At 36.2% G+C, this 14,473-nt stretch overlaps 1 protein-coding gene across 2 annotated transcripts in view; it reads left to right on the top strand.

Annotated features, from left to right (window-relative positions):
• The window catches only part of Spef2 (sperm flagellar 2), a 182,379-nt gene that overhangs the window by 2,355 nt on the left and 165,551 nt on the right, over positions 1-14,473 (top strand). For both annotated transcript variants that reach the window (XM_031360243.1, XM_031360242.1), the window contains exon 2: positions 9,893-9,995. In XM_031360243.1, coding sequence (XP_031216103.1) covers positions 9,893-9,995 — 103 coding nt within the window. The remainder of the gene's footprint in view (positions 1-9,892; positions 9,996-14,473) is intronic.

Genomic DNA, 14,473 nt, shown 5'->3' with positions numbered 1-14,473 from the left:
TATATATATATATATATATATATATATATATATATATATATATCCTTCATGCTTTTCCATTATTTGGATTGAGTTTGTATTGCTTTTAGAGTTTTAAAAGGAAAATTCTACATAATATTGAAATAAGAAATTCAAAAGTGGAAGTTAAACTTCATTAAAAAAAAATAAGAAAAAAACTTCTAGTTAAAACATGTATGCTTTTGCAATAAAATATTTTATGGACTCTTTGAAGAGTTATTTTCTCAAATAAACATATAATTTATAATATGTAATTATATATGTAATATAAGTATAAAATATATACTACATAGAATATATAACTGACATAATAAGAAAATTAATGGTTATAGGCTATAAAAATCTATATACGTATAATGTAGACTATTTCAATAGTTTTCTTATTTGGTGTTAAAAATAAGCATAAAAGTAAGCATAAATAATAATGAGGATGCTTGGAAATTAGTCATGGATACACACTTAATAGAATGTAGAGCTAGTATATATAAGCCTAGATCTTTGACTTTTGCTTTTAAGCACTGTATTCTATATTAGTACTTAGAATTAAGAATATTCATGTATTAATATCCATTAATCAATCTATCTTCCTTTTAAGCATCCATTTAAACTCATTTTTAAGGGTTATCATCCAGTTGGGTGTTTTTTGTTTATTTTGTTGTTGTTGTTTTGTTGGTTGTTTGGTTTTTTGTTTTGTTTTGTTTTGTGTTGAACTTTAACCATTTAGCCTCCTAGCCAAGTTATAAGGTTTCAAAACATAAGTCAATTCACAGATGGTTAAACAGCAAAGGTGGGATTGATTATTAGTGTTTGATTAAGAGTGGTTCAGTCCATTTGTTGTGAAACAGTAGAACAAGATGAAGTGGCCATGTAAGTGCCTTGATAAGACTAAAATAATCTCTATTTATTCAAGAGACATCCAAAGTCAATTGATGTTTAGATTAACTTGGAAGCTAGGTCCTGAACTACCTTGCTTATCAACAGCAGAGAAAAGGTATTCCAATACTCTCAATTGATAACAGTTGTCTTCCACTTGGGCAGGTGTGTGTACTTGGGAGTCCCTAGATAGCTGATTAATTTAATAGAGGAAGGTTCCAATCTAACCAATGAAACCTAATAACCTCCAATAAGATATATTTAAATGAATCATTTTCCCTGGAAATAATGCTTAGTTGTATAACTTAATAGGATGTATTAAACTACAATGCAATGTATTATACAAATAGATAATTTGCATTCGATAGTTATTTTGTTGTGACATATGGAAATGTATTATTATGCCCATCAATTTAAATTTTAATATATTTATTTTTATTTTTCATGAAAATTATTTTTATTATATTTTCTCCCCTTCCCCATCTTCTCCCATATCCTTTGCCAGTCCTAATTCATATTACTTAATAAAACAAAAATGCATGCATGTGCATGTGTGACTACACACACACACACACCATAGAATCTTTTTAGTGAGGCCAGCTGTAACTTAACATGAGGCCATTCCTGGCTTGTTATCGATATAACCAGTGTCATTTCATTAAAGAAGACATAGTTTCCCTGTTCCAGTAGCTATCAGTCACAATCAGCGTCTTGGTTAAGGGTGAAATCGGTGCCCACCTTTCCTTATCCATGCTGAGAGTTTTGTCTGGTCTTGTGCATGCTGCCACAGTTTCTGTATGTCCATATGTGCCTCGGTCCTCTCGTGTCTGGTAAATGTTACTTCCTTAGAGTCTCCCCACCACTTCTGGCTCTTCAAACATGCCACCTTCTCTTCAGCATTGAGCCCTGAGCCTGAAGAAGAGGAGAGGAAGCTAATAAAGATACATCATTTAGGACCAAGGGCTTCAAAGGCTCTCATTCTGCATATTGTCTAGTTGTAGGTCTAGTTCTCAGTTAATTGCCATCCACTACAAGAATTAATTTTATAATAAATAATGAATGATGTATAAAGATCTTCTGAAAGTGCTCTGAGGTATTTATTTATTTACTCGTTTCTTACTATATTATATGTTATATTTCTGTGCTGTATTTCAGTGTATGTGTGTGTGCATCTATGTGTGTACATGTAGGTGGAAGAGGTGGTTAGAAGGAATCCTCCTCTATACTCTCCACCCCAATTATTAAAACACATCCTCTCACTGAACCTGGGTTTGTCTTGGGTAAATGAATTAGCTGGTGTGCTTCAAGTGCACGTTTGTCTATACATGAAGTGCTGAAGTAGCTGACATATGTCAACATACCAAACTTTTGGATACTGGGGTTCTAAATTTAGGTTCTCTGGGTTGCAAAGCAAGTACTTTATGCACTGAGCTATCTCCCCCAACACCACACTCAGTTACTCTACAGAATAAACATTGCCTCTCTTTTAGGAGACATGAGTGCATTTTCCTTAAGAGCAAATGGGCACCAGCATGCTATAGCAAAACAGTCTCCATAAATGGCATATACTGTGTTGGTTAATTTTATGTCAACTTTGCACAAGCTAGAGCAGAGGGAGCCTCAGTTGATAAAATGTCTCTATAAGATCTGGCTGTAGGCAAGCTTGTCGGGTGTTTCCTTAATTAGTGCTTGATGTGGAAGGGACCAGACCATTTTGTGAGTGGGGTCATCCCTGGGCTTATGATCCTGGTTCTGTAAGAGAGCAGACTGAGCAAGCCAGTAAGCAATACCACTCTATGGCTTCTGCATCAGCTCCTTTCTCAGGATCTCACCCTGTTTGAGTTCTTCTCCTGACTTCCTTCAGTGATGGACTATGGATGTGTAAACTTAAGCCAAATAAATGCTTTCCTTCCCAACTTGCTTTGGTTCGTGGCGTTTCCTCAGCATTAATAAGCCAATCTAAGATATATGGCTTCAAACCTTTGTATAGATCAGATTAATCATAAAGAGGAATATAGATAAAGGTGCATGAATCTTGGATTCTGACCGTGGATAAATCGAAAAATCTAAGCAAGTTAATTATGTGCATTTTTATTTCTTCTGTGGTCATAAACATTATTAATAACACTATCAAAGGCGCACTAAAAAGACAGCTACATTCAGGAACTAAATTCATCTATGTCATGATAGCTGAAATAGCAATAATAATCTCTGAATTATCATTTATTGTTATGTATTTTTATCCCAAGTAAAGTAAAAACTAATGGATATTTGAGAAGATGGCGGGTTATTATTGATAATAATCAGTTGCAATATTACCCAACATCTGCTAGGTGCTCAGTAAGCATTATTTTAACATTTTCCCAATTCTCACATTAGCCCAGCATAGCTCCTGTCATATCACATACTCCATAACATGTATGGGAGCACATGGGGGGACTTTTGATCAAACTGTGTCTTGAGAAGGCAGCTTATACCTACAGCGCCTCAGCCTTGTGAGTGAAGAAGCTTGGTTTGTAAAACAGTTCTTCAGAATTCTATGATACCAATCTTTGTAGATTTTATATTATGTGGGACAATTTCTTACAGGGAGAAGGCTACCAAACTATGTATTATTGGAAAATTAACATGATATATAACCTTGTTTGCCTTGACACACTCAGAGGAAAGCAAATTCATTGATCAAATGGCTGTTACCAATTAGAAATAATCTGGCATCAGAATAATCTTCAAATCAAGCTAATGCTTGGTTTCTATTGCATTTCTGATGAACACACTTCATCAATATATAGATGAAAAAGGGATTGGATTATATTTGCTTCCCACCCCATGACACTTATGAAAGACACACTCTTTTGAAAGCATTCTCTAGTTTCCTTCTATAACTAAAAGTTCCTGAAATTTCAGTCATTGTAAATTCTTCCATTGTTACAGTACATTGCTGCATTGGCAATCAATACATACAAAGAATGGTGTTTACATATTTTTAAAATTAAATGTTTCGATTCTGTGTTTTAAGAAATAAGCTCCTTGTTCATTATCTTTTATAGTTGGGTTTTCACAAATAGATAGTTTATTCTTTCTATGTTCAATATTAGTAGTGCTTGAGAATTGCTTCAAGCATTATGGGCATTCTTTATTGGTTATTTTGTTGGCCTCTTGAGACACAGTCTTCTGTCCCCGTCATTAGTAGCCTAAAATGCATGGCAATGCATCTGACTCAGTCCCTAAGTGCCAGGATTACTGGGCCTGTACCACTTTGCCCAGCTGGATATACTTTATTTAGACACTTTTTGTAAGTTTATTTGTGTTCAATCTCAAGTTTTACTTTTTTAAATGGAGCTATATAAACAGCCCTACTGAATACATATTTTATGATGTATTAGGATTTTACTGAACATCTTTTGACAGTTCCTCCAAAAAACTTATGTTGAAATGTAATTGCCTTCCTTATGGTCCTCACAGTGATACATTTTAAGAACTGTTTAGGTCTTGTGGGATCTGCCTTCATGGAGTTAGTCCATTATTGCAGGGTTAGTTATTCTTGGACTGCAATCCTGATGAAGAGATATCTTTCCTCCCTAGACGTGTCCATCTTAAGCACACATCTGTACTTACATCTTGCACCCTGTTGTGATGCAGCCAGAAAGCCTTTGCCAAGTTCTTACGTCTTGACACTGAATATTTTTACTTTTAGAAGTGAGAGGAAAAACTTTAAGTAAGTAGCTGTTTTGTTCTGTTCTGCTACAGTAACATAAACTGAACAAAGACAAGAAATTATGTAGTTCTTTGGTGTATTGATATTTAAACTAATTCATATCTTACTAGAGCTTGGTTTTCAGTTGTGCAGCTAGGACATTAAACTGGCTGTCTTTAAATCTCATCCTCTCTTACAATGTGTCATGAGACCACACATTTTCTGGTATTTCAGCTTCAGGACCATTAAGAACCGTATTGTTTCTGGTAGAAAACAATATATCTGTATTTTTCTTTATTAAAATGCAGATGATTCCTTCCACTAGAAACTTATCAGTAAGTGTAAAACCAGCAAGCACCCTGTGAACCAGATCTAATATTTATTTTCTTTTTGTTTTTTTTTTTTTTAATGTATATGAGTACCCTGTAGCTGTCTTCAGACACACCAGAAGAGGGTATCAAATCTCATTACAGATAGGTGTGAGCCACCATGTGGTTGCTGGGAGTTGAACTCAGGACCTTTAGAAGTGATCTTAACTGCTGAGCCATCTCTCCAGAACCATATTGAAGGTTTTAAGACCAGAGTTTCATGAAAACAATGGCACCAAGTACTTTCTTAAGTGAACTTCAATGACCTAGAGATTAAGATTGCACTTCAGATTTAAAAAAAAAAAAAAAAAGCCCCAGGACACAGCTATAGCTGAATGAAGCTAGTTTTGTTTTGTTTTGTTTTGTTTTGTTTTGTTGAGTGGTTGCAAGGTGACAAAGTGTGCAACCTCTTTCTGTTAGAAAGGACAGGCTCCTAATGCTGTTTTTGAGGAGGGTTCTTGGAAACAGTGCTTTACCCTAAGTTGGATCCTTTCAAAAAATCAGAAATTCTCTGATTGTATTTCTTTCTTTTTTTTTTTTTTTATGGAAACATATTTTATTTTTTTTTTTATTTTTTTTTGATATTTTCTTTATTTACATGTAACTGTATTTCTTAATGCCATACCTAGCAACAGGGAGAACAAGCAGAGCAGAGCTGTGATCAGTAAGGAAGGAGCCCTCATTAATACCGGCCATATTAGGGGATGTTTGGTCCCACTGGTGTTTTGGACGGTCTCTTGGTTTTTGTCTGAACTCAGATATAAGACCAGGTTTGCTGTTTGATCCACAAACCATCCCGATCTACCTTTAGTATGCTATGAAACTGGCTATGCTCAAGGAAGAAGGCCAAGGTCTTCCTGTGAGTGCTGGCTGGCTCTACAGAATGCCAAGGCCTCTTAGAGACAGGCAATTCCCCAGCTGCCAGAGGGGGCCTTGAACTCTTCCAAAGGAAAGTGAATTTTCTAGAGTTTCCAACATGAATTTGAGATGTAAACAGGATCTTTGATCCTATCATAAAGGTCTAAAGAGCACTGTGTACAAAGTGGCATTGGTTCCAGTCTTATCTACAAAAATGCTAGGATTCTCTAAAATTTCTCCTTTATTTATTGTGTTGAAATATCTGATGGAAAGTATTATGGTGCTTCTTAATGTTTATTTATTTCATTGAAGGCAAACTATTCAATATCCTTCTGTAAAAATTAACTGACTCTAGAGGCTTGATCAGAATGGTCAAAGTATTATTATATTCTAACTGTCCCTAATAATGAGCTCACATCTTGGTTTCGGGGTAGTGTCCAATGTTTGCTTTCTGAACACTGAAATCCTCTTTGAGGAAGTGTGCCTGTAACATCATTATTGAGTGAGTAGACTGTATAACTAACAAGACACATCTTCTTAAAAGAGTATAATATTGACAATAAAACCATCACTGAATACACTGGATCAGCCATGATTCCGTGTGCTTTTCATGCAATGTCTCACTTAATTCTCAAATAATTCTTTATGGACTAGGAGTCAACCTTCCTCTTTTACATATTAAAAACTATTGCTGCTGAAGCAGGTAGGGTTAAGTGTGTAGACACAGACCAGTAGTAAAAGCAAAGCCCCTTCCTCCGAATCCTTCACTGCCACTTGGGACTATAGATAATTCTAAGTGTTTTCTCCAACTAGCTCTGGGCCAAGTTGATAGAAAAGCACATGGCCATCTCACCTGCTGCTAGAGCCCGACAGACATCTATATTGCAGAGGATCACATCACAGATTTTGCCAAATGCCAGTTTCAGTGATGAGGACCAGGTCTGTGGCTTACAGGGTTGGAGGTGGGGGTCGAGCTCCTGCTAAACAGCCTCTATCCCAGGTGAAAAATAATCTGAGTTAAAGATGGAAGAGCGCCCCACCACAGTTCTTATAGTATTGACTGTTCATTGTCCTGGAGGAAACTTGTTACTTCTTCACATAGGAAGTGCTGGCTGGTGGTGCATTGATTTATGGATGTGGTTTCTATGGAATTAGTCACACTGTGTAGTGACACTGAGTGGGGAGAAAGGAGTAATGAAACAATGGGGAGAAATGCTTTTCCTGTCTCATGATTCTGTGTCTCTCTGAATTATCCTCTCCTGCTGTCCCCTGCTTTCGTTTTGACTGGTTGCATCTTGTTAATCTGTGGGCAGGGTGTCTACTCGTAGTCTTCATATCTCTAACGTCTCTGCTTTGCTTCCCTCTTCCTTTCTCTGCCTCATTTCTTGAGTGCATTCTTTCCTGCTTATTCCATTTTGTACAGTCTTCTTTGTTGCTCTTCCCATCCACTGGATTTTTAACCCAGTATAACCATTCTTGCCTATCTAGCTCACAATAAATTTGTAGCCTTGTATGCATGAAAATCTGCTGAACAGTGTGTTATATTATTTTTATTATAAGCTACCTTGCCAGTCAAACAAATAACTGGTTACTCTTCCTTTGACTTACACTCTACCAGAGATTCATAATTAGTATTTCATGCCATTTCAGAGGAAGTGGACTATGAGTTTATTTTTTAAGTAAGTACTTTTTGTAGCAAATCCTTTGCTACTGACCATTTATCTGCTATATCAAGGGTATTAGAACAGTATTAATCCATAGGCTAGTTACTTATGGGATGAGCCCCAGGCTTTGGATTGATCCAAACAAATGTAATGCAAGCTATAGAGGAGAGCATCAAGGAGAGAGATGGAGCAACAGCTTCTATAAAGAAAGCAGTGTGCACCCATGGCTCCAGCCGCACATGTAGCAGAGGATGGCCTTATCTGGCATCAATGGGAGGGGAGGGCCTTGGTCCTGTGATGGCTTGATGCCCCAGTGTAGGAGGATGCTAAGGTCATGAGGCAGGAGTGGGGGTGGGTGGGTGGAGAGCAAGAGGAAGGGGGTCAGGGAGGGGATGGGAGTTTGTGGAGGAGAAACTGGGAAGGGGGGATAACATTTGAAATGTAAATAAATAAAATAACCAAAAAAAATGTCTCAAGGAAAAAAAAAAGAAAAAGAGAAAAGAAAGCAGAATGCTTAAAAATTGAATCCAACCCCAAAGGCCTAGGACCTGGAAGAAAAGCAGGGTGGGAGGTGGGGGTCAAGCTCTAAGAGGAAAGGGATGACTTAGAGAAGTGAATACGGAGGAAGCAGAAACAAAGGTGTGACTGACAGTAGAGATAGAATGACCCACTGAGGATAGTGGTGGCAGCCAGCAAAGACTCAGTGAGCAGAGTCAGCTCTGATGTGCATTGGGAAACCTCCAGGGACATAGAAAGTGGCAACAGTCAGGAGAAGATGAAAGCACCCTTCAATGCAAGATCATGCCAATGATCACACAGTTCTTGGCTCTTCAGATGGTACCATGTTAAAGTAAGGACATTAGATACCTTGCCTGGGAAATACAAGCTTATTTCATGGAGGTAATATGTACTGTGAATTATGAACTTTTCCCTGAGAGGTGTCCGCTCCTTAAGGCCGATATCATAGGGACAGGTACGACTGATTAGGATGCTCTATCAAGTTTGAATGAACATGTTCTGTATGAATAGCTGTAAAAGAAGGGCCAAGCTGGTCTCTCAAGGGCAAGCTTACTCAAGGCCACTAATAAGTGCGAAACTTGTCACTTCTGATGAAATGACCTTAAATAACAAGTGCTATCATGTTGAATCACCCTAAAAATTCAGACTATTAAGTACCATGAGAAACAAATATCAATCTTTATGTAAAATTGTGTGCTGGGGTCAGATGTGAAAATATGTACAGCAATGTAGAATCCCCTGAGTGAGGCCTGTGAGCCTCATTCCCTTATTACCACCCTCTTTGCACCCACACTTGAGGACATTTTTAAGGAAAGAGTAAAAGAGAACAAGTGATGTCTGTCTCTCTGGTCCAGCAGTAGTTCTCAGTTTCATCCACTTACCTGCAAATCCCATAGTTTCAGTTCTCTCTGCCTCTGAATAGAGTATCATTTATATGTACCGCGTTCTCACCATCCACTCATCAGCTGAAGATCTCCATTTCCTTGCCCATTGTGAGTAGCATGAGGATGAATACGGCTGATGAGCAAGGATCTGTGGAACAGAATGTGGACTTCTCCAGGAATACACCAGGGAGTGGTGTATTGCGTCATATGGTAGACATATGCTAAGATTTTTGAGGATCCTCCAAGCCATTTTATATAGTGGCTGCCTCAGTCTGCAGTCTCTGCAACACTGGGGGTTTGCCTTTCCTGATGTATGCGCCAGCACCAGCAACTGTACTTGTTGTGAGTTGTGTTGTTGTTTTAACCATTCTGATTATGGAAAGATGAAATCTCAAGTCATTTTCATTTGTGTTACACTAACTGCTACAGATTTTTAACATATTTAAGATTATTTCTTAGCTGTTTTTATTTCCATTGAGAACACTCTGTCCTGCGATATTACCATCATTCCATTGCATATAAACAGGGTAGTGATGAAATAGGATCTCATTGTGTTCAAGAAGGATTGTTTTTAAATGTACAGATGATTTTAGTAAAGTAGCCACTAGTTTAGCGGTCAAAATTAAATCTGTATTTTAAAAATTCAGACTCCATTTCTATTGGACAGAATGTGCATCTCTGTAGGTTGAAGACATAGCTAAAGTATTTAAAGCACAGTTTTATACAATATCTTGATGGTTGTTCTCACATTAAGGTTATTTATTAACTGTGTTGTGTTTTGTTTAATGTTCATTGGAAATGACTTTCTACTTTAAATAAATTTTATCAACTACTGCTTTACCTTTGAGGATATTAATGCCTATTTTTAAATCTTTTACTTTGGTTATTAAAAGATGTTACTATAAATACATTCAAGACATTGTATTGTCATGTTTGCTGATGCTTGTTTGATTATATATATTACAAATTAACATTGTATTTACTATTTTATTTCAATGTTTTAAAATTCAGGTCCCAAGTCATTTGCAAAGGCATTTTCTAATGGGTATCTAATTGGAGAAGTTCTGTTCAAGTTTGAACTTCAGAGTGATTTTGCAGAATTTTCAGAAAGCAGGTTAGTAGTTACTCAATCCTTCAAAAAAAATAGAGTCAATACTTTTGGCATTTAGACCTTTGTTGTCTCAAGAATTCAAAGGAGAGGAATGGATGTGTTTGCAACAGGACTACTTCTGAGGAAAGTCACATTTTAATTCCATCCATACCTCTGAAGTCTTCAGCTAGATTTCTCCCTCTTTGCTGATTAAGTCTCCTCTTCCTCCTCCTCCTCTTCCTCCTCTTCCTCCTCCTCTTCCTTCTTTTTCTTCTTCATCATCTTCTTCCTCTTCCTTTTCCTCCTCTTCTTCCTCTTCCTCATTTTTTTCTTTGTAATTTTTATTGATTGTTATTTTGCGGGTATTAGTATTTTCCTGAATGTCTGTGAACTACATGGATGCTCACAGAGGCAGAGAAAGGTAGCAATCCCCCGAGACTGGAGTTACAGATGGCTGTGGCCTGCCTCTGTGTGCTGGGACTCCAACCCAGGTCTTCTGTAAGAGTAGCATACTCATAACATTTCAGCTATCTCTCCCACCCTAATTCTTCCTTCATTAAGGAGAAGAATGTAATGTAATATAGTTTCCTTAGTAAAAATTATTATTATTATTATTATTATTATTATTATTATTGTTATCATTAAAAATATAAAATAGGGCTTAAACTATTACTAAAGGCACACAGTTTTGTCTTAGCAATAATATTGCAGTATAAGTTCAGGCTGCAACCCTTCATTTGAAGGTTTATGGCCCAATTTTCTTGGTTTTAGTATACTTCCTTATTTGTGATACTGAGGCCATGGTGCCTGAAAGCTTCCTGTCTCCCAGTTTATTTGTTATACCTGGTGCTTACTATGTATTGAATAAATATATTCAAGACTTGTATGTTCACCATGTCAGAAAAAGAGAACATTTGTTCGGCTTTGCCCATGTAGGATAAAGTTTTAGTCTCATTCATGAGCCTTCTCTTCATTATTTACTTGCTGGAAATTTTCAAATTCATGGCTATGACATGCCACAATTTACTTATCAGTAGATGAATATTTGAGTTTTCCCACTGGGGTTATTATTTATTATGGATGGTGTATTGTGAGTATTGTGCATGCTTATGTTCTTATGCCTCTTGAGTCTTTATTTCTCTTGACTATGTGCTTAGGAGTGGCATTGCTCTGATATTGATATATATATAAACATATATATATGTATATATATATATGTCATAAATTAATATATATATGAAAGCACATATAAACTGTTTTCTAAAGCAATCACACTTTTCCAATCTACAGTAGCAATATATGGAGATTTCAATTTCACGATATTCTTATGAATATTTGTGATTACCTTATTCATATTATTTTTATTGAAACCAGATTTTTTTCATACAAAATATTCTGATTATATTTTCTCTCTCCTTTCTTCTCCCAGTTCTTATTTACTCCTCATCCAATTATAGTCACCTTAACAGGCTGAACTTGTATTGCATTATCAGTTTAAACTATATTTCTCTGATCTCTAATGATGTTAAACATCTTTACATCTGCTTATTATTCATTCATTCATTTTCATTAATGTAATGTCTACTTTGATATTGTATGTTTTTAAATAAGCTTTTAATTTTATTGTTCTATGTTATTTTCAAACTCTAAGATAAGTTTCTTGTCAGATAAATGATTTGCAAGTCTAATATAAATTATAACTGTTTTGATGTCTGTTCTTGAAGCACATTTTTTTCATTTTGTTTCATTCCAACTTAATTATTTTTGATTACTTGTGGTTTGAGTTTTTGAAATTGTGCTCATTTCTCTTCTTATTGTTTTATTCTTAAATAATTTCAGCTGATATACTTTTGAGGTTTTATTTATTTATTTTTCTGTCCATGTAAATATGTAGTTGAACTCTTATAGTGAACATTTCATTCCAGTATAACTCTTGAGTCTTGATCTCCATTAACCACACTAGCTGGGCAACTTTGAGTATTAATTCTAAACTCTGATATCCTGTTTGGTCCTTATTTTTATAATTTTTATTTCTTTATTGTTGAGGCTTTTTCCTCATTCTAATTAAAAATTGTTTCTTTTAGCTTTTGAAAATATTATAATATCCATTCTAAAGTCTTATGCAGGCTTTATCAGAGAGCTTCTACTAGGTCTTTTTCTTATGTATGGATAATACTTCCTTTTTGTGCATGTGTGAGGATTATTAATCATTAGACATGAAAATAACATAATGTGCTGTTTAGCTACTTATCTATTGCTGTTAAAAAGCACCATGGTTGAGATAACTTTTAAAAGAGTTCATTTTAGCATTATAATTCTGGATGGACATGGAAGTACAACCTTATCACAGTGGGAAGCACAGGCATGGTGCCAGAGTAGCAGCTGAGAGCTCACATCTTGATCCACAAGCAAGGAGCAGGGAAACCTAACTCAAAATAGTGTAAGTCTTTTGAAACCTCAAAGCTGGATCTCAGTGGCCACATCTCTTAATCTCCAGAAAAGAGCTACCAACTGGAGACCAGGTATTCAAACATCCAAGACTAATGAGGAAGATCTCATATAAAGTACCACATCTGCGAACTCTGATTTCCACAGTTTCCGCTGTTGTTGCTATCTGCTGTGGATGCAATTTCAGCTGATCTTTGTTTCCTTGATGACTTACTGGGATGAACTCTGTAAAGTCTCTATTCCCTGCTGGATTTAGGACCTCTACCTGACAGCTTAGTTACCAGTTAGTGCACATTTTGACAAGTTGTCATTTGCTGAGTAATTCTGTGAGAGTGTTGAAACACATTTTGCTTTAGAAACTTCTAGTTCTTCAGTAATACCCTTGCTAACGACATGACATGCTTTGAATCCTCAGATCATTTTGGGAACCCATACTCTCACACACATCTATGTTGACTTATAGTTTGATGCCCAGAAACTACGAGAGCTTCAGACTTCTCAACACACATCTCATTCTTAGATCTCTCTAGTTTTGAGAAGGCTCTTGTTTAGAGCAGCTGATAGTACCAAGACAGGCAGCTGGAATCTGGAACATGAGCTTGACTATTTTGTACAATATCCTTGAAACTTGGTTTTATCCAATGAACAATCTTTAGGGTTTAGGGCAGATTAAATAATGACAAGCCCCCACTCCCCAAAAAAGATTTTTTTTTTCATAGCACTGTCAGGCAGGTCAATTGGTGGTAGGCTTGGAACATAGGATCTTTTCTGAGGGTCTTCAAATAATTGACTTCCGTGTTGATTGCTGGATTTTATAGCTACTGCTGCTGTATTTGTAGAATGCCTTTGAAGTAGAAAAAAGGCATGGAAATAAAATGGGGTAAAAAAGCAGAAAAATATCTATTCTTAGAGAGACCAAGCAGTAAGTTCTTTTTTATTAAAAAAAAAAAAACTTTATATATTTTGATTATATTCTTTCCTCACCCAACTTCTCCCAGATCCTGACACACCAACCCAAATTTTCACTCTTTCTCCCTCTTAAAAATAAAAACAAAAAGAACACATACTAAAGAACATTGTGTCCATTTTTTGTTAGCCAGTTGCTGCTATGAGGCCTGCCCTGGAGTGTTTGATCCTGCTTGTGTCCCTCCACTGAAGCAAACTGATTTTACTCTCTCAGCACCCATCCGTAGCTTCTTGTTAAGTGGGACTTTGTGCCCACCCCCATCTCTGTACTAGGATTTTCTCTTGCTTGACACAGGTCTTGTTTTTGTTGTCTTTGTCTCTGTGAGTTCATACATAAACTCTATCAGTATCTTGGTTGTCTTGGCGTCCACAATCTCTGGCTCTCCCACTCTTTATGCATGGATCCCTGAGTGTTGAAGGGCAGTATGTGATACAGTCAGTGTGAGGCTAAGTGTATCAAAGGTTATTACTCTCTTCATATTGTCCATTTGTAGATCTCTGTGTAAGTTTCTCTCTACAGCATGACAAAAAGCCTTCTCTGATGAGGGTTAAGTGGTCTTTGGGTATGGAAATATGTCACTAGGAGTCGTTTTATTACTAAGCCCATTTAACAGAATAATAGTAGTAGTAAGTTTCCCCTGAGGCTCATGACCTAACTAGTCTCAAGTTCTTTCCTCATTAATTGTGGATTAATGAATGTGTAAGTCTTTAGTTAAATTCTAAGAGTGTACACATTTCAAGCATCTTACCCACTGATAGAACTCTAACTCAAACTTGTCTGGTCTACACATACACCATCTATTTCTGTTTTATCATATACTGTCTTAATTATTCTTCTACTGCTATAAAAAGATACCATGACCAAGGCAACTTAAAAATTTACTGGGCTTGCAGAATTTCTCTGGAGAGTTAGAGTGTATGATCATTATGGTATAACAGAGAACATGAGAGCAGAGAGGCAGGCATGGAATTTGAGCAGTAACTGAGATTTTACATTTTGATTCATAGGCATGAGACAGAGGTGGGAGGATGGAGAGATTGAAAGATATATATATATATATATATATATATATATATATATATATATA

The sequence above is a fragment of the Mastomys coucha genome, unplaced genomic scaffold, assembly GCF_008632895.1.
Source record: "Mastomys coucha isolate ucsf_1 unplaced genomic scaffold, UCSF_Mcou_1 pScaffold8, whole genome shotgun sequence".
NCBI classification, from domain to species: Eukaryota; Metazoa; Chordata; class Mammalia; order Rodentia; family Muridae; genus Mastomys; species Mastomys coucha.
This window is presented reverse-complemented; position numbering and strand designations above follow the sequence as displayed.